General features: G+C 44.7%; 1 protein-coding gene and 1 pseudogene across 1 annotated transcript in view; both read left to right on the top strand.

The window, feature by feature from the left end:
• LOC129514564 (PH domain leucine-rich repeat-containing protein phosphatase 1-like) overlaps window positions 1-12,445 on the top strand; it is a 209,175-nt gene extending 196,730 nt beyond the window's left edge. Inside the window, exons 15-17 of the mRNA XM_055333244.1 lie at window positions 6,552-6,746; window positions 9,143-9,371; window positions 10,340-12,445. Coding sequence (XP_055189219.1) covers window positions 6,552-6,746; window positions 9,143-9,371; window positions 10,340-11,473 — 1,558 coding nt within the window. The 3' untranslated portion in view covers window positions 11,474-12,445. The remainder of the gene's footprint in view (window positions 1-6,551; window positions 6,747-9,142; window positions 9,372-10,339) is intronic.
• An 849-nt stretch (window positions 12,446-13,294) lies between these two features.
• Window positions 13,295-18,946, top strand: LOC129514434 (centromere protein N-like; annotated as a pseudogene).
• The last annotated feature ends 2,422 nt before the right edge of the window (window positions 18,947-21,368 follow it).

Here is a 21,368-nt window from a genome sequence, read left to right as displayed (position 1 = left end):
ATTATAATCAGTCAGGTGAGGAACCTAAAATCTTCAGCCTGGGCCCAGTTTTTCAGAATGTTTTAAAATCTCCCACAGGTGATTTTAATGGACATCTAGGAATGGGAACCACTGACTAGCTGAGTATCGTTTGTGGAAAATGAAAAGTGGAATTGTGGTTGCCATGCTGCTTTCTTTTTCTTTTTTCTTTTTTTGAGCAGAAAACAGAATCAACTTAAGTTCTGGATCTGACACATTGATCCTTCTTTCCCTAAGGGTGTGATTTGGCATTGTGCTGTCTAGAGAAGAGGTAGCCCCCATTTCAACACCTCTGCTCCCTTTGCCCAGTAAAGGCAGAATAACCAGCTGTGCCTGGGCTCTGGTTCTTGCATGAGTCCGGTGTATTTTGTGCAATGTTATCATTGTATTTTTTTTTCTTTCTTTATCATTGTATTTTTGGGGAGACATTAGTACATTCTTTGGAGCACTCAAGAGTTCCTTTCTGGAGATATTGTTAAAAGACCTAGGTCTTCTCTTCCCTATGATCCTCTATTTTATTTCTTAAATTCCGCATATGAATGAGAGATCATATGATGATTGTTATAGGGGAAGAGAGGAAAAAAACAAGACAAAATCAGAGAGGGAGACAAACCATAAGACTTTTAATCATAGGAAACAAACTGAGGGTTGCTGGAGGAGAAGGGGGTGGGAGGATGGGGTAACTGGGTGACGGGCATTAAGGAAAACACGTGATATAATGAGCCCTGGGTGTTATATAAGAGTGATAAATTGCCTCTACCTCTGAAACCAATAATACATTGTATGTTTAAATTTTAAAAGTCTAAAAAAATTTTTTTAAAAAGACGTAGGTATTGCTTATAACCACCAGTATGTGAAACTGCTAATTCCAGGATACTACTGTGAAACAAAACCCAAGATTGGTTTTTAAACATCTCTGGATATTAAAATTTATTATCTACTCCAACATATTAATGAAGCCGGGGACCAATTAGACCTATTTTTAATGTATAATTCTCTCTTTGACCATTACTTTTTTTTTTTTTTTTTTTGAGAGAGAGAATGAATGAATGTGGGAGAGCAGAGTAGGGGAGGATCAGAGGAGAGAGGATCTTAAGCAGGCACCACACCCAATGTGGAGCCCCCAACAGGGGGCTCAGTCCTATAGCCCAGAGATCATGATCTGAGCTAAAATCAAGAGCCAAATGCTTAACCAACTGAGCCACCTAGACACCTCCACTTTTTTTTTCCTTTAATGTTATATTGAAGTATAACATTCATATAGAAAGTTACATAAATAAGCATGCAACTCTCTGAATGGTCCTAAAGCAAATACATCTGCAAAGTACCATCTGGATTAAAAGTAAAATGTTACTAGCACCTCAAGTTTGTGTTACCCTGGTCCTCACATTATTTCCCCTTGCTTTTTTTTTTTTTTTTTTTTTTACCCTTTGGTTTTGCCAGAAGTCTCAAGTGTTTTGGTTTCTTTTCTTTTAAAGTGGTCATGTACACAAGGAGCATGAGACTTGCCATCTTATAAGAAGGAGAGGGGTCGTTCTGCCTCCCAGGCTCAGATGTCTGTTTTCTTTTCTCCCTCTCCAAGGGTTGCAGTGTTGCCTCTCAGATCATTTCAGATCCTTGGGGAAACCTAAGCAGGAACCTGAAACTGGATAATTTAGATTTCTTTCTCAGACTAAAAAACAGGAAGCTTTAACAGAAAAGAATTACTACTGTATATTTTAAAGTTTTTTTTTTATATGCGTCCCCTCATTCTGACTAGCACAAGGAGTATACAGAAGGAAGATAGACCTAGGATTATTAAATTTTACTTTGCTACAAATAGCCATATAATTAGGATAACTTTTTTTTTTCTTTCTTTTCTTTTCTTTTTTTTTTTTTTTTTAATAGAGGCAAGGATTTCAAGGTATTGAGATAAGAGCCAGGCTTTGAATCTGGGCTTCCTACTTATTTGCTGTGTGACCTTAGGCAGTTACTCTACCTCACTTTGGCTAAATTTCCTCAACTGTAAAATGGTACTAAAACCAATGCCTGTCCTCAGAGTTGTTGTAAGGATCCTGAGTCCCACATATGTGAAGTACTTAGAACAAGATGTGCTATATAGGAAAGTAAGTGTGAGCTATTGTTAAGCTCCTCAAGAGCTAGGATTATTTTTTCAGGTTCAAAACTCAGTCTAACCATGATGTAGATCAGATGCTTGTTTTTATTAATATATAAACAATTAGAAGTTATTTATATTCAGTAATATTCACCCTGTTAGGAGTACAGCCCTACAGGTTTTGATGAGGAATGTCATTGTATAACCACCACTGCAGTCAAGTTATAGAGCAGTTCCACCACTCCCCAGACTTCTGTGCCCCTTCTGTGTCAGTTCACCTCCTGACCTCAGCCCTTGGCCACTCTTGACCTTTTTGTTGCCTTGGTTTTGCCTCATCTAGGATGTCAGATTCATGGAATTATATAGAATACAGCCCCCTCAGTCTACCTTGTTTCATTTAGCATAATGCATTTTACATTCATCTGTGATGTCACATGTTCCTTTTTATTGCTAAGTGTTCCATTGCATGAATGTATTGTTTATCCATTCACCATTTGAAATCTATTTAGAATGTCTCAAATTTTTAGCAAATACAAATATGAATGTTATCAAGAGTCATGTACAAGTGTTTGTGTGAACATGTGTTTTCTACTCATAGGTATTTACCCCATAGGATTATATATTAAGTTTCATAAGGCTGCCAAATTCATTTCCAGTTTTGCATTCCCAGCCGTAATGTGTGAGAATTCTAGTTGCATATCCTCACCAGTGTTTCCTGTTATAATAAGGTGGTTGTGGCAGTTTTGGCTATTCTAATAGTGATAGCTCATTGTGATTTAATTTTGCCTTTTATAATGACTAATGATGCTAATCATCGTCACATGCATTCATTTATCATCCATCCATATATCTTCTTTGGTGAGAATATATTCTCTCACATTAAAAACTGAAGGTATTTTTGTAGGCACCCTTTATCAAGTTAAGAAAATTCCCTTTCCAGGTGCCTGGGTGGCTCAGTCAGTGAAGCATTTGCCTTTGGCTCAAGTCATGATCCCAAGGTCCTGGGATCAAGTCCTAGGTCAGGCTCCCTACTTCTCCCTTTCTTCCTTGCTTGTGCTAGCTCTCACTATCTCTGTCTCTCTCAACTAAAATCTTTTAAAAAAAAATACCCTTATAATCATAGTTCGCTAAGAGTTTCTATCATAGGCTTTTTCTGCATTCAATTAAGATGATCATGTTTTCTTCCTTAGTCTCTTGATAGGTAAATTACATTGATTTTTGAATGTTGAATCAGCTTTGCATTCCCAGGATAAATTCCACTTGGTCATGATATATTATCCTTTCATATGCTGCTGGATTCAATATGCTGATAATTTGTTGCTCATGTCCACATTCATGATGGATATTAGCCTGTAGTTTCCTTGTGATGTCTTTGGTTTTGGTATCAGGGTAACACTGGCCTCATAAAATGAGTTGAAGAGTATTTCCTCTTCTTCAGGTTTCTTGAAGAGTTTGTACAGAACTGATATTTCTTCCTTAAATATTTGGAGAATTTACCAATAAAAGCCATGTTGGCCTGGAATTTTCTTTGGCTCCTAACTACACATTCTATTTCTCTGCTATGGGATTCTCTCTCTTCTAGAATAAATTTTGGTAATCTAGGTCTTTCAAGGAATTTATCCCTTTCACCTAGTTTTCAAATTTATTGACAAACTTGTTCATAATATTATCCTTTAAAATCTGTAGGATCTATAGTAATGGCTCTCCTATTCTCCTTCCTGATATTGGTAATTTGTCTTTTTATACTGATCAGTTTGGTTTGAGGTTTATAGATTTTATTAATATTCTCAAAGAACCAGCTTTTGGTCTTGTTGGTTTTTCTCTATTATATTTGTTTTCTAGTTCATTGATTTCTGCTTGCTTTCAGTTTGTTCTGCTCTTTTCTAGTTTCTTAATATAGAAGCTTAGGTCACTGATTTGAGCTTAGAAGATTAATATTCTAATATCAGCATATAGAGCTATAGATTGCCTTCTAAGCAGGTTTTTCCAAAATAGAGAATGTACTTTGAATGACTTGAATCCTTTAAATTTATTGAGACTTATTTTGGCCTAGATTATGGTCTGTCTCAGTAAATATTCTCTGAATTTGGGGAAAATGAGTATTCTGTTGTTGCGGTAAGGTGTCAATTAGATCAACTTGATCCATAATGTTGTTGTGTCTTGAATATCCTTACTGATTATCTACTTGTTCGGTCAGTGGCTGAGAGCCTATAATTATGGGTTGGTTTCTCCTAGTTTTATCAGTTTTGCCTTATGTATTTCAAGTTGTCTTAATTGCATAAACACCTAATACATTGTAGCTTTGTGATGAAAAGGATCAGTTCATTATGAAATGACTGTAATATTCTTTGTTCTGTAATATACTTTGATATTACTGCAACTTTGGCTTTCTTTTGATTAGTATAAACATAGTATATCTTTTATCCTTTTACTTTTAACCTATTTGTCCTTTTATATTTAAAGTAGATTTATTATGGGCAGCATATAGTTAGATGTTTTGGGAGTTTTTTGGGGTTTTTTTTGTTTTGTTTTTAATCCAATCTGACTTGTCTTTTGGGGCAGTATTTGGACCACTTGTATATTTAATGAAATTAATATGCTAAGGTTTAAATCTGCCAACTCTTTTCTATTTGTCTCATCTGTTTTCCATTTCTTTTCTCTTTTTCTTCTTTTGGATTTATGATTCCATTTTATCTCCTTTATTCATTCTTATTAGTTATACTATACACACTAAACAAAAGGCATAACGTTTAACTTGTTATTTGAAGATAAACTGTAATTAGGCTATCATTTCACAATGTAAGAACCTTGTGTAAGATACAATGTAAGATACAATATGTATCTCCCATTTCCCCTCCCCTGGTCTTTGTGCTATTGTCATATTTTACTCCTGTTATAAATTCCAAAATACATGGTTATAATTTTTACTTTAAGTAGGCATTTTCTAAAGCAGTGTTTCTCAAGTTTAGTACTTATTGACATTTTGAACCAGGTAATATCATTGGACAGGGAGGGGACTGTTGTTTTGTGCATTGTAGGATGTTTGGCAGCATCCCTGACCTCTACCCACTAAATATCAATAGAACTGTGACCATCAGAAATGTGTCCTGGGGGTAAAATTGCCCCCATTGAGAACCACTATTCTAAAATGACTTTTAAAATAAGAGTTTTATATGTACTCATCTATTTGTCATTTCTTGTACACTTCATTCTTTTATGTAGATTCAGATTTCCATCTGGTATTTTCTTCTGCTTCATGTATTCCTTTTATATTTCTTATACTGCTCATCTTTTGGTAGTAAATTGAGTCTCAAAATGTCTTCATTGCACCTTAACTTTTGAAAGCAATTTTCACTGACTTAGAAAGCCAGGTTGATAGTTTCGGGTTTGTTTGTTTTTTCATTTTTTTTTCCCCCACTATCAGTACTTTAAAAAAAAAATGTTGCTCCACTGTCTTCTGCATGGTTTCTGCAAGTCTGCTGTCATTCGTGGCTTTGTTCCTCCTTAGGTTATGTTCTTCTCTATCCTATTTGCCCTGCCTTTATTCCCGATATTAAGAAATTGTTCCTTTTTTTTCCCATTTTCTTTTTCTTACTATTTGTTGAGCTTTTTATATCTATTAGGTTTATAGTTTTCTTCCAATTTAAAATCTTTTCAACCATTCTCTTCAAAGGTTTTTCCTGTCTCACTTCTCTTTTGAAGACTCCAGTTCCCTGGGTATTTGGCTGCTTGAGGTTACCCCAGCACTCACTAATGCCCTGGCCTCTGATTTTTCTGCCAGTCATCTTTCCCCTCTGTGTTTAATTTTGGAGATGCTATGGGACAGAGTTAAGTTACTTGGAAACAACATGGTTCTGTAGAGCTTGGAGTGCAGGGACTCTGGTGTAGGCAGCTATCCCACCTCTTGTACTCTGCCTGCAGCCCAGAAACTTTCTCCAGGCAATCAGCTGGGCAGGCTTCATGCTTGCTCTCTGACCTGTACTTCTTATCAGCCAGTGTCTGAATACTGTTCCATAGGTTTGGGTTTTGTTTTTTCCTGCCTTTTTAGGTTGTTTGGGAAAAAAATGAAAACCTACAAAAGATCGCAGTGTTTTAGCTTTAACTCCATTTTTGCCCAATGAGGGCTCCTTACTAAATATTTTATGAATGAATATGGACATGTGGATTCAGAATCTTGTATTCTTTCCCATACCTCCTGTACTCTTTCTTTCACTGCCATTTAAAAATCAGAAGATAGGGTGGTGGAGGTGGCGGGCATCATGAAGTATCAGTGCTAATCACTGTTCTTTGATTTATGAAATAAATTAGCTGGGGTTGGTTAACCTTAGGTTTATTTTTAACCCATATGAGGTCATGAAGAAAGAGATAAGACTGTTAATAGCGCTGGGTGGGCAAGAAAAGATGAGTAGACTTAGCACGCATCACTCTTGCTCTGCAGGTTGTGCGTTGCAGCCCTGTCGGTGAACAACTTCTGCGACAACCGGGAGGCCCTCTATGGGGTGTTTGATGGAGACCGTAATGTGGAGGTGCCCTACCTTCTCCAGTGCACTATGAGTGACATTTTGGCTGAAGAGCTGCAGAAAACAAAAAATGAAGAAGAATACATGGTCAATACGTTCATTGTTATGCAAAGGTAAAATTTAGAGTCCCTGCGAGGAGCATAGACCGTTTGCCCAATAGTCTCAAGGCACTGTTCTCACATGTGGGTATGTAAGATGCATTCAGGTGATCTGGTTTTACGTAAGCATCAGGATGGACCGTGTTTCATTGAGACATACTGATGTTCAGACAACTTTGTAGGAGGCCGAGTCAAAGACAGGAATTTTGTTTAGGGCTTTCAGTCACCATAGAAACTATGGAATGTTGTAACTCTTAGGGATGAATGTTACAAGCGTTCCCTCCTTCAAAGAATTGCTCCTTCTTATGTCACTTTAATGGCTTTGTAGGTTGTAAAGGAATTGCCTGTTCATACTGTACTGCAAACACTCCTGTGGGCCCAGGAAATGGGGAGTGTGATAAAGGTCATGAGAACAATGAGGAGTTCTCCTTTCTCCCTCCATGGTAATCTGCCAGAGGAAGTAAATTCATAACAGCAATAGAAAAAATATCTGCTACACTTCCCTCCGACTTTCATATTCTAGTGGGCATGTACCATTAGCAATTAAATACTGACAATAGATAATATTTAGTGAGCCCATACTATCTACCAGTCATTGTTCTAAATACCTCACTGTGCCGTACCATAACATCATCTCTCTGGGTAAAATGCACTTACTTTACTAAGAAACTGAGGTAGAGAAGTAAAACAAATTTTTCTTTTGAGCTAGTAGATGGCACAACCAGAATTTGACCTGGGGCAATAAGACTCCAATGTCCAACAACCACCCCGATCGATCTTTTTCTGTTTTTACCACCATTGTGTCCTGGGGGCAGGGGGAATATATGCACAGACATACATGTGCACACACACCCTTCATACTCCCACCCTAAAGAGGTCTTTTTATTTATTTATTTATTTTTAAGATTTTTTATTTATTCATGAGAGACACGGAGAGAGAGAGAGAGGCAGAGACACAGGCAGAGGGAGAAGCAGGCTCCATGTGGGACTTGATCCCAGGACTCCAGGATCATACTCTGGGCCGAAAGCAGGCTCTAAACTGCTGAGCCACCCAGGCAGCCCAAAGAGGTCTTTTTATAGACATGCGCGCACCAAGTAAGAATTAAGAACCTCAGGATGCTTGGGTGGCTCAGCAGTTGGGCATCTGCCTTTGGCTCAGAGCGTGATCCTGGAGTCCTGGGATCGAGTCCTGCATCAGGCTCCCTGCATGGAGCTGCTGCTCCCTCTGCCTATGTCTCTGCCTCTCTTTCTCTCTTTCTCTCTCTCTCTCTGTCTCTCATGAATAAATAAAATCTTAAAAAAAAAAAAAAAACCCTACCTCAGATTTCTTCCCAGCTATGCTGTTCCACAACTACCATCCAATTTCTGGCTTTTGTTAAGAGCAATCATTGTGCCTTGGAATGAAGCAAGCAGTGCCTGCCGGTCCAGTCATGGATGTCCACAGGTCGGAGCTTAAAGACCCAAATTGTCAGCCCATCTCCAGGGCCATTTATATGCTTCTTATTTTCCCCATTAAGAGGACATGGGATATGGATGATCTTTTCAGCCCTTGGAGGAACTGTGTCTCCTTGTGCATGACATCCTAACTCATTCAAGTAGGCAGCCTGAGTTTCTATTGCTGGTACCGCTGCTCGCCTAATGTGGATGGTTGATAGGAGCTGACAGTGCCTGCGGTCTGCCCCTGTAAACAGAGGAGTCCGTCTTAGCCTTCTTGCTTCTGTGCCACTCGGGATCCGCAGGCGCCTTGGGGTAGTGCCATCCACGGGGCTTGTGAGAGGAGTTCTTGGCTCCTTTTGTCAGAACTTGTAAGTGCTTTGTGTGCTCAGTCTGTAGAGTAGGGGTCACGAATAAAAGGGGTATATCACCAGCACTTTGGAGCCTGGTCACTAGAATGTCCTTCCTGTGAATATTCTGGAATAGATAATACTGGTTTAGAAAGTCTTCCCCATATATAAGGCAAAAACATGAGTGGTCATCCCAGCAAACATCCTTCTAAAGGAGAAGAGGGTGGCCAGGTCATCTTGAAGTACACCTGTCTGGGGGTGTGGTACAGATGTACCTGCTGAAGCAAGCCCTTCAGTTCCCTCTGCTTGGAGCAGAGGAGATTTAAAGAGGTGGATAGGGGGGAAAGTGGCTATTTTCCTGCTGTCTGTGGAGCCTGGGGATAAGGGAGCAGCAGGCTGGATGCAGCAGGCCAAGGGCTCCTTTGGTGGGAAACTGATCCCTAGGTGGGGTTGGGGTCAGATTCCATAAGCCCTTTTCCTTGGAGATACTGAACAGCACTTTGGTGAAAGAGGCCAGTGGACCCCCCCAGGCTCTATTTTTCCTCCTAGCCCTGCCCAGGGGCCACTGTTCCTATTGAATTAGCAAAACTGACATGTGACAGGTTGTGTTTGGGTTTGGGATTCCAGGAAACTTGGAACAGCCGGACAGAAACTTGGAGGTGCTGCTGTCCTCTGTCATATCAAGCATGACCCTGTGGACCCAGGAGGATCCTTCACCTTGACCTCTGCTAACGTGGGCAAGTGCCAAACGGTTCTCTGTCGGAACGGGAAGCCGTTGCCTCTGTCCAGATCATACGTCATGAGCTGTGAAGAAGAACGGAAGAGAATTAAACAGCACAAGGCCATTATCACGGAGGTGAGGAGAGCACGGTTTTCCTCAGAGCGGTGGGGAAGATGGGGCCGGGGTCACGGCAGGATCAGCAAACTTCCAAATCTGTAGTGTCACAAAGTAAATCCTTTGTCCAAGAGGTCTGAAGGCATCATGCATAGGACAATAAAGCATTTCTCCATGGCCTCCCTGCGTCGGAGGCTATGCCCAGTGCTTCAGGCCCTTAGCTCCTCTGACATGCACAGGCCCCCTCTGTGAAGGTGCTGGTTTGGTGCCCGAGGGTGCCACTCCAGAAGCCACACTGCTGGTACTCAGATCCTGGCTCTGCAGCTGCAGCCTGAACCTGTAAGCCTCTGAGCCTCAGTTTCTCATCAGCAAAGTAGGGACAGTAACGTATCCATCCTGTCTTCCAGGGCCAGTGTATCTGTGTAAGTGTAGCCAGTTGTGATTTTTGGTTCATACCTCCTGTTCCCTTTGAGTAAGGCAGTGAGTGGCTTTTAACCAGGGGTTCTTTTGCAACCCAGCCCACTCCCAACCCCCCGCGGGGACATTTGGCAATGTCTGAAGACCTTGGTTTTTCACAGCTGAGTGGAGAGTGCTTTGGGTGTGTGGTAGGTAGAGGCAGGGGTGCTGCTCCACATCCTCCAGTGCCCAGGACGGCTCCCCCAAGGGTACGGCCACACTGTTGAGAAACCCTGGAGTAAGTGTGTCCTAGGGCTTCACACGCTCCTTCAGTCTGGGCCCTCGGAGTTCACTCTGGTCACTGACTCATGGCAAGATGCCGAGCACACCCTGTGTGCGTGGAAATTGGGGCGGGACGCCAGAGACATCCCCGCAGCCATGCACCGGCCCCAGGTTCCTAGGTTCCCACAGAGCCGAGCGCAGCCCCGCCACCGCGGTGGAAGCTCACGATGCCCTGGAGAAGATGAGCGAGTCTGGCCGGCCACCCACCTGCGTTAATGTCGATTTGGGGCTCCCCTCCCCTCCCCTTCCAGGACGGCAAGGTGAACGGCGTGACGGAGTCCACGCGCATCCTGGGCTACACCTTCCTGCACCCCAGCGTGGTGCCGCGCCCCCATGTGCAGTCGGTGCCCCTGACCCCCCAGGACGAGTTCTTCATCCTGGGCAGCAAGGGTTTGTGGGACAGCCTGTCCAGCGAGGAGGCAGTGGCCGCCGTGCGCCACGTGCCCGACGCCCTGGCCGCCGCCAAGAAGCTATGCACCCTGGCCCAGAGCTACGGCTGCCACGACAGCCTGAGCGCCGTGGTGGTGCAGCTCAGCGTCACGGAGGACAGCTTCTGCTGCTGCGAGCTGGGCGCAGGGGGCGCCGGGCCACCGCCCAGCCCCGGCATCTTCCCGCCGTCCGTCAGCATGGTGATCAAGGACCGGCCGGCCGACGCGCTGGGTGTGCCGTCCTCCAGCAGCGGCATGGCCTCCGAGATGAGCAGCGAGCTGTCCACGTCCGAGATGAGCAGCGAGGTGGGCTCCACGGCCTCGGACGAGCCGCCGTCGGGTGCACTGGCCGAGAGCAGCCCGGCCTATGCCAGCGAGCCCCGCTGCACGCTGCACCCCGGGGGCCTGGCCAGCGCCTTCCAGCGCCAGCTGTCCAGCGCCACCTTCTCCAGCGCCTTCTCCGACAACGGCCTGGACAGCGACGATGAGGAGCCCATCGAGGGCGTCTTCAGCAACGGCAGCCGCGTGGAGGTCGAGGTGGACATCCACTGCGGCCGCGCCAGGGAGAAGGAGGCGCAGCGCCTGCTGCACGTGCCGGCCGAGGCCAGCGACGAGGGCATCGTCACCAGCGCCAACGAGGACGAGCCGGGGCTGCCCCGGAGGCCGGACGGTGCGGCAGGGACCATCGGGCGGCGCAGGCCCAACGGCTCAGTGGCACCCCAGGAGAGGAGCCACAACGTGATCGAGGTGGCCGCTGACGCGCCGCTCCGCAAGCCTGGGGGCTACTTCGCGGCGCCGGCCCAGCCGGACCCCGAGGACCAGTTCATCATCCCCCCGGAGCTGGAGGAGGAGGTCAAGGAGATGATGAAGCAGCAGCAGCAGCCTGCGGGCCTGCAGCCGGCGCCAAGGCCGAGCCCCGGGGACCCGCTGCCGGACTACTGTGACACGCCACTATGACCCCCCCGGGCGCCCGTTGGCAAATAAACTAACCGAGAAAGAGTCTCCCAGGCTCACGTTAAACCAGGGGTTCACTCCACGCCCTCTCCCACGCCCCTACCCTGTCCTGGCACCTCCTCTGTAGGTTCTCCTTCTGTTGGCCATTTTTAAAAACAATTACCACTTTTCTTCTAGTGATGCTTTACCAATATGATTTGAATTTGTTAACCTCTTCCCCTAACATATCAGATGTGTAAAGACAAAGAACAAAAGGTTTAATATATTACAGAGAAACAGTTAATGATAATGTAATATTTTTTAAAACGGCTTTTTGTTGTTTTGTTTGGAAGGCAGGGCAGGTTGCCAGTGCTAAATGATTTAATAATATTGTAATTCTGTATTTCTTTGGGGGAAAGGCTTTTTTTTTTTTTTTTTTTTTTTGTCTTGAAAATGATAGACATTTGTAGAATATGGAGACTAACTCCTAGGAGTTGCTTTACTCTGTCAGGTGACTTAAGTCACTGGGATTCACTAATTTTCTCTGAGAGAACAGTTGATTGAGAAATTTCTATTGTAAATAGCTCAGTGTTGTATAGTGACGCTTCAGATGTTTTGTAGTTTTGGCATAAGGACACAGCCCACACCACTGACTTGCCTCTTCCTTCCCCTTCCCTTGCCCACCCCGCAGTGTGAAGGCTGAGCAGCCAAGAGCACTTCTGTTCAGATAGGGTGGACCTTAGGCCACTAGAAACAAACCTGCACCCCAGGGGCCTCTGCACCTTTTTTCCTCCTCCCCTGTCCACCCCCCCCCCAACCCTCCTGACTTTTGCAGACACTTTTTGTGTTCCTTACTGCTGCCACAATCAGCATGATTGTATAGCGTTCAATTAGATCATTTACATACCAAGAGTTATATTAAAGCAGAATGCACAAATGAACATGTCATAATTTTTGTTATAATAAATACAAAATTTACAAGTATTGGACCCATCTGCTTTTGTCCCGGGAGCCAGGTGTGTCTCGAGCAGATCACACCCAACTTGGGTTTGGAATAAATGGGTGTAACTGTGGGGCCACTAGTTTTGTTTAAGGGAAAACACCCGCTGGTTAGCCGATGTTGAATGAGCTAGTGAAATCAACCCTATGGTTAACAATCTGCAGAGCTGTTCTTAATAACAGGAAATAGAAAGGCTTTATCACGCAGGGATAGATAGAGGTTGTATAGAGGAGATCCCTGGGGAAACTGCTCCCGCAAAGCCAAGTTCTTTCCAATTCTCTCAGGGGCCCCTCCACCCACATGAACAGGTTACTAGACCTTTATGTGAAGAGCGAGAGTCAGGAGCGGCTGCCCCCCTCTCCACCGCTCGCAGACAGAACTATGGCACAGTGGGGTCCACCGGGAAATCCGGTTTTGCCAGCTGACGTTGCTGACTGCAGCACCCCCCTTCACCCCAACCCTACATCCCTTGAACCACATGTTAAACATGCTACTAATCATCTCTGTCTCACATGGACCAGCTTCCCAGTGGTCCCTGGCTAGGTCAGGGCCAGGACAGGGCACATAGCATTTCTCATTGCGTAGACTCAGTGATGGACTGTCTGGCTCTTTCATTGGGAGCGGAAATCAGATGAGCAGACCAGCCTTGTCTTGGTAACGTCAGTGCTTCATTCTGGGCCCAGCTACTTGTACACATGCTCTAAGATCATAGAAGAATGAACTCCACCCAGTAAGGGACCCAGGCACCAAGGGACAAGACTGCCCAAGCCCAGGCAGGAAGCCAAGCCAGCTCAGGCTCCTGCGCCCAGCCCCCAGTGCCTTGCCTTCCTTAGTCTTTGCTCTGCTCCAGAGGGATCAGGGCATACTCAGAAAGCTCTGGAATTTCATAAGAGTGCCTTGTTCACTACAGAAGATGTGGGCTAGTTCCTGGACTTCCTCAGTTCCCCAAGCCCCTGGGCCATACCGAGACTCACGCTGCGGCTCGCTGCCACACTACTCAACATTTGCTGCGGGAATGTGGCCAACTGAGGCAGCAATAATTGGAAGATGCCATGACGGGTTGATCCCACAGCAGCTACCGGTGCCAGGGGCAGCCACTGGGATCGGCGAGTACCGTGGAAAGACTTAGCTGGTGTCCTAACTTCAGTGGCTGGTGTGGGAGAAGAGGTACAGACTTGGAGCTGGTGTTTTCCTGGGTCCAGTCAGAGCTCACTTCTCCGTTGATTAGATCATGAAGTCCCGCTGAGCACACACCACAGGTGAGGTACTGCAGACAGAAGGGGCAAGGTCTCGTCCTGTAGGAGCTCGGGGTACACAGCTTGTGGATGAAAGATAACGGAGGAGCGCATCTTAGGTGGCCAGACGGGGAGCCGTGCTTCTGGGTCTCCTTGCACTTGCGTGGGGCTTCCACTTGGTTTTCTGAGCAGTTTCTTTTCACTTCTGCTTGTCAAGGTGGCATCTAATGATACAGGTAGAACTGCTTATAAAACTGTAAAGTGCTTAACACACGAAGGTCTCTGAAGCCAAGGGCTCTCCAGAGTGAGTATGAGAGAGAAGAGCAGCCTCTCCTGCTACATTCCCTGCTTCCTCCAGGAAGGCCAGGGGATTGGGAAAGGGTTGAGGACAGAGAGCGGAAGGGGGTTAGAGCAGAAGCCTAGCAAGCTTGCAGCCTTGTGGAGACCCAAAAGGGTCCCGATGGGAGAACCTAGAAGTTGTTTGGTGTTGGTCAACCACATGCTGCCAGGCGTGTGCCCACGGAGGCTTTGAAGGGGCACTGGAGCCCAGACACCCAACCTGGCTGACCCGGTTGCTCTTGATTGCTTTTGTCACAGCACCACCTGCTGGTGAGATTGGATTCGTTCTCTATCTTTATCCTTCCTCCACTCTTCCAGAAGAAAGTTCCCTCTGGTTTTCCTAGCCTCCTGATGGTGAGCAACCCCCAACCCACCCACCACACCCCCCACCCCCGTTAAACCAGCAGGGAAGCTGCAGTAAACCACGTGATGTGCCAGTGTAGATGGGCCTTGGGCCTTGGAACGTGGGAACCTGACAAGGGGACCTGTCATGAGGTGTAGCCAGAATCCTAGCGTTGCCGGGAGAGCTGAAGTCGGGCTCCAGCATCCATCGGTTCCCCATCCCCCTGATGAAAGAAAGAAAAGTCCACAACGCGTGTCAGATCTTACAGCTCAGCCTCTGAGAATCAGCTCTCCGCCGGCTCCACCCGGTGGGGGGATAGAGAGCAGCTCCTGCTCGTGTCTACGCGCATGTGAGCACTCACTGGAGGACGCTGTGAACTCACCCGCGTGGAGGAGGATTTCTGGTAAGTGTGGGGCTTGTATTGTCTGCCCTGCCTGCCTCCCCCGTGATCAAACCAGGTACGTACTTAAGGCTTTCCTCTCTACAAATTGCTTTATGTAAGTGGAAGTGTTACAGCTGTAAGTGAACTAACAACGATCAGACAAGATAATCGGCAACACAGCAAAAAGTAGCTTTTTAAATTAAAAACCCTTAGAGGAACATCTGTTGGGATTGTTACAGGTAGCAGAGAGGAAGTAATGGTAGAGAAAATCGGCTTTTCTCCTTTCTTAACCACTGAATTTCTTTTAGTTCCTCCTGCAACATAAATTTTCTGCAAATTAATCTATGCAGATTTTTAATTTCCCTTTTGTCCTTCAGCTATCATGAACCTGTTCATATCACTGCATATTTGAAAGATGACCGTAGAGGGTGTCCCCCACCCCCCATCCCACCCCATAGCAGAATTACAACCAAACTCAGACTGATTTTGGCAAGTCTGTTGCCCTGATCAGTAAGTGAAAGTGTGAACTACACGTCGCAGACAGAGCTTTGGACTAGTAACAGGAAGCAAGCTCCCCAGGCACCGCACACCCTCCTCATTCCCCATGTCCATCCATTCAGCACGTTCAAGAGGCACCGGCATCGAGCCATCACTCCATCCAAGCACTGGATGGCCACACCGGAGCTTGGGTGTAAGGGTGGCTGTGCCAACCACATGGGGTCACCACACTGAGCCTGTGTGAAGGTGGACCATAGACCCTGCATATTGCCCCTTCCTTGGCAGAAGGAAATGAGCAAAGGAATCTCATCTCCTTCCACTTCTAGGCTGTGGGCTAAAGTAGAAAGCCATGCTGTCCCCCACCCTAAATTTAAGTGCCCCCGAACAAGCACTGCTTTGGTTGGGCTCTGGTTCATGAGTCCCTTTGTTTTATTCCAAATCAGAGACACGGGGTTCTAGCCTCTTCAAAGGAGGAAACAGCAGACAATTTTCTTCTATCTGGTTATAACCAACCAAACCACTCCCATTGTCATTCCTCTATTTCTAGAGAGGTGGAAGTAAAACTGGCTTTACACTAAAGTTATAATGACTTTCTAGTCATTACTGTTATTTGCGTCTTATTCCAAAAACTACTTTACTCTAAATACTAAGCTTATCTATTTAAAAAAAAAAAAAAGTAGAAATGAGCACAAAAGTCATTTTCCCAAATGTGGATCCCCTAGACGTTGACTTTGTAAACTCATTTATAGGTCATTTGCTGTTCTGGGTCTTAAAGAAAACTACTCCACAATTAACGTTTAAAGGTTCTTAGATCAGTTTTCTGTTTAATCAAAATCTGTGCTGTAAGCCAGCAATAAATCTTGCACACAAAGTAGACTCTATTTGTTTTAGGGCCAAGAATACATTTTAAGAATTGCTGGAATATTCCTTTTCCTAGAACATTTCAGTAGGTTAAATATAGCTTTTCAGGATCCTCAGTCCCACGTGGCAACCCAGGAAGGCCCCGAACTCCCCTCCTTGCAGGCGCACCAGATCTACAGCCGTGTACAGAGCAATTGCCCTGAAGAGGAGCTCAGGGCCCCCTGAGCAGCCTCTACAGGACGATGAGATGACGATGATGGCGAGGCCCTTGAAGGAGCGACAGGAGAGACAGAGACTCAGCAACAAAGGAACCCCAGGCCCGACGCTCAGAGCTGCAGTGAGGATACTACCCAGGGGCCACGAGCAGACTGCTGTGGAGTAGAGGAGAAAAGCCCCAGTATAAACAGGCAATGGAAATAAAAGGGAACCAGACCCAAACCCTCATCAAACAGCTGCCAGGTCAGGGGCTCTGAGGGCCACATTCTGTGGTCTGCTCCCACCTTCGTGCAGAGAAAGGAGCCGGGGCCCTAGCTGGCCTGACACCCGATGAGCCACCAGTTCCTAGACTCCAGCAGCCCTCGCTATCCCACCAGGAGGACCCCAGATGGCACTCATTACAGCTCCAACCAGCTCCCCGAGGTGGAATGCTTTGTACCGGTGGCACCACACTGCTGTCCTGTGTCACTTCAACAGGTCACTCCCCAGGAGTCCCCTGTGCAGAGCACCCTGGAACCCCTGGCCCATGCCCGGCTCACCTCTAGCTGCCCTAGAGTCATCCTGTGCTCAGAGCACCCTGGACCCCTGGCCCATGCCCACCTCCACTCCAGACACCCTGCTAGGGCAGCCCCTGCATAGAGAGCCCAAAGACCTCCCCCAGGTCCAGCCACACCCCCTACACACCACCTGTGTGTAGAGCCCTGGGACCACACCAGGCTCGTGGCTGACTCCCTTCAGCATCCAGCCAGGTCACCCTGTGGGGGGAAAGCCCTGCATCTGCTCCAGCCCACGCCAACCTCAGTTCCAGCCACACCACCAGGTTAGCCCTGGAACAGAGCAATCCCAGACTAGGACCACAACAGCTGCAGCCAGCCAGCATCACCAAGCACACGCTGTCTACACAGGGGGCTTCCACACACGATCGACCCATCAAGATTAAGAGAACTAGCTGTTCCACCCAATTCACAGAAACCAATACAGAAAGTAATGTAAAATGAGACAGAAAAATATACTTCAAAGAATGAGACAAAACCTTAGAAAACCTAAATGAAGTGCAGATAAACAATCTACCAGATAAAGAATTCAAAGAAATGTTCATAAAAATGTCCACCGGGATGGAGAGAAGAGTGGATGAACTCAGTGGGAATTTCAACAAAGTGATAGAAAATATTAAAAAAAAACACCAGTTGGGATTGAAGAAAACAGTAACAAATGAAAAATACACTCGAGGGAATCAACAGATTAGAAAATGAAGAACAGATCAACAATCTGAAGACAAGGTGATGGCAATCATTTAAGCAGAACGAAAAAAAAATTTTTTTAAATGAGGATAGGTTAAGGGAGCTCTTGAACAATAGAAAGTGAGCAAAAGTGAGCAAACATTTACATTATAGGAAACCCAGAAGGAGAAGAGAGAGAGAAAGGGGCAGAACAATTATTTGAAGACATAACAGCTGAAAACTTCCCTAACTTGGGGAAGGAAACAGACTTCCAGGTTCCAGAAACACAGAGTTTCAAAACAAGATGAACCCAAGAAAGTCTACACTATGACACATAATTATTAAAATGTCAAAGATTAAAGAGAATTTTAAAAGCAGCAAGAGAAGAGACACGCCTGGTGGTGACAGACACACCAAAGAGATGGATGAAACCATTGCCGAGTTTATCAAGAAAACCATCTTGAAGATCCCAATGTCTAAAAGATGACAATCTTCCAAGTCTGGGAAATTTATTTATTGATTGATTGATTGATTGATTGTCAGAATCAACTGCAGACCATAGGCTTCTGGCAAAGAAAGGAATCTCTTGTTCAGGACTGAGTTCTGTTCTGTGAGGAGAAGCGTGCCAGTCCCCAGGATGCAGCCCTATAAACACCACTCATACTCCACTTCATCAGCACCAAAAGTTTGGGATGTTTTTCAGAGAGTAAAGGACCAGGTGAAGACCTTGATCTTTTTGATATGGAACAAGTCAAAGGTTCATTTGAGACAATTCTTCAGGGAGCAGTAGAAAATGTGAGTCTGCTCCCGAGACGCTGAGGAGAATGCTGTGTGGGTTCGAATTGCCTGGGGAACACAGTGGAGCAAGCCAACCCAGTACAAACCTGCTTATGTGGGTGCATTATTCCCAGACTCCCTACACCATCACTTCCTCCTGCCAGCTGAAGAGCAATACACCCCGTCCGTGGCAGGCACTGCCAGTTGCTAGCCAGCACCATATGTTTGTGAAAATGGACCCAAAGCCGGAATCCGGACTCCCTTAAACAGTATAACCAGGCCTTTGAAACTCACCCCTCTACCACAGCCCTACAAGAAAGAACCCTTGAGCTGGAAATACACATGGATCAAGGATCATTCATGAAAATGAAATAGAAAAAGAAAGTCCAGAGAGGGACTCAAGAAACTTTGGAGACTATCCTCAACCAAGACTAGAATTTGCACAACAGGAGCTTGATACAAAAGCTGAAGCACTTCTGGTGCCTAATAAAGTTCCCTAGCCCGCATCTTCTGGAAGCGTTGAAATCCTCAGCACCAGCCAGTACTGCAGATGCACCACTTTCTCCACTGCTCACTTGCATGCCCCATAAAGGAATGAATTATATTAAAGTTAGATGTAAATAAGACGAATGTGGTCTTACAAGCACAGCTTATAAACTTGACTATATTGCACACTCACTAGTTAACCACTAGCTGGATGGCTTCTGTTTATAAGCTTGTATTTTAGAAGTTAGTTCTTGATATTGACAGTTGAGAAATGTTCAACACAATTGTTGGGACTGATTCTGTCCTCTTCCACTGTGCACCCCCTTCCTCCATATCCTGCAAAGCATAGCAACTGGGGGCCTTTAAAAAGTGACAAGAGGTCCTTTTCCTGACTCCTCTCTCTCTTTGATCCTGGAGAGATGAGGTTCTAATTGCTTGTTTCTAAGAATTTTGTCTTAAGGCATGGAAAGCAGCAGCAAGAGAAACTATCCCCAACTCAAAACTTCTCTAGAAAGTCATAAAATTGGTCCATTCAAAGGGTAGAATTGGGTCCATTAAATTATTGCAGGAGGTAGCATATCAGAGGACTCCGTTATATAAAATCATAGAATATGTTCAAATTTAAGTGATCATCAATACAGACTGCTATGTATTTAGGTGGTTCTATATGAATTAGGTCGATGCAAATGGTCTCAGTGTTCCAATAAAGGCCATGGGGTGTCTGAATGGATAAAAAAGGAAGGTGGGTCAAGGCTACTTTGAAGAGACTCACTTCAGACCTAAAGACACACTTACTGAAAGGGAAAAAGATTCCGTGTAAATTGGGGGGTGAGGCGGGGGGAGGAACAAAGATGGAAAAGGGTTTGTGTGGAGTTGATATTAACTCGAATAGCTTAGTAGAATTCTCCAGTGAAACCATCTAGGCCTGGAGATTTCATTTTGGGGAGTTTTAATGATTTCAATTTCCTTAATAGTTATAGGGCTGTGGGCTGTTCAAACAATCTATTTAACATGTGGTGAGTTGTGATAATTTGTGTTTTTCAGGGAATTTGTTCATTTCATCTAAGTGGTCCCATTTAGGTCCCATTTCATCTAAGTGGTCCCATTTAGGTCCCCATTAGGGGTGTTTTTTGGGTTTAGTATTCCCTTATTATTCTCTATCAAAATTTCAATTCAATTAATTAACATATAGTGTATTACTAGTTTCAGAGATAGAGTTCAGTGACTCAGCAGTCTTATATAACACCCAGTGCTCGTTCCATCATGTGCCCTCCTTAATGCCCATCACCCAGTTTAGCCCATCCCCCAACCCCCTCCCCTCCAGCAACCCTCAGTTTGTTTCCTATAACTAAGAGTCTCTTACGGCTTGTCTCCCTCTCAGACTTCATCTTGTTTTATTTCCTAATTTATTTAATAGAGTTAGCATTACCCTGGTACCAAAACCAGACAAAAATAGTGCAAAAAAGAAAACTGCAGACCAATCTCTCTCATGAACTTACATGCAAAAATCCTCAAGAAAATATTAACAAATCCAACCCAGCAATGGATTAAAAAAAATTATACACCATCACCAAGTGGGATAGTCCTTGCAGGTATGCAAAACTGGTTCAACAGTTTTAAAACAATTAATCTACCATATTCACAAGCTAAACAATTATAGGATCTGAAAGGGAAAAAAAAGAGATGGAGTGGCAATACCTATTTGACAAAACAAAGACTGTAACAAGAGACAAAGTAGGGCATTGCAAAATAAGAGAATCAATCCAACTAGAGGGTACAACAACAAATATCTGTGCACCCAGCATTGGAGCGCTTACAACAAAGAAGCTGTTAACAAATAAAAAAAAGGGAAACATTGGGCAGCCTGGGTGCCTCAGCGGTTTAGCGTCACCTTCAGCCCCAGGGGATGATCCTGGAGTCCCGGGATCAAGTCCCACGTCGGGCTCCCTGCATGGAGCCTGCTTCTCCCTCTGCCTGTGTCTTTGCCTCTCTCTCTCTCTGTGGGTATCTCATGAATAAATAAATAAAATCTTTTTTAAAAAAGGAAACATTGACAGTGATATAATAATAGCAAAGGACTTTTACATCCCACTGACATCAATCATAGGTCATCCAGGCAGAAAGTCAATAAGGAATCCATGTCCTTCAATGGCACAGTAAACTAGGTTGACTTAATAGATTTATATAAAACATCCCACCCCAAAAAAACAGAATATACATTTCATTCACATGTACTTGGAACATGGTTTGGGAGAGCTCATATGTTAGGTCTTAAAACAAATCTCAATAATTTACTACTTAAATCATTTTAAGCATCTTTTCTGAATACAATTGGATGAAACTAGAAATCAATTACAAGAAAAAAAAAAACCTTGAAAACCACAAACATGTGCACTAAACAAAGAGTCAATGAAGAAACCAAAAAGGAAATTTTAGAATACATGGAGAAAAATGAAAATGAAAACATAATCCAAAGATCTTTGGGATGTAGCAAAAGCAGTTCTGAGAGGGAAATTTATACCAACACAGGCGTATCTAAAGAAAAAAGAAATATCTAAATCT

The sequence above is a fragment of the Nyctereutes procyonoides genome, unplaced genomic scaffold (assembly GCF_905146905.1).
Source record: "Nyctereutes procyonoides isolate TBG_1078 unplaced genomic scaffold, NYPRO_anot_genome, whole genome shotgun sequence".
Classification (NCBI taxonomy): Eukaryota; Metazoa; Chordata; class Mammalia; order Carnivora; family Canidae; genus Nyctereutes; species Nyctereutes procyonoides.
The sequence above is the reverse complement of the archived record's forward strand: the minus strand, read 5'-3'. Positions and strand labels throughout refer to the sequence as shown.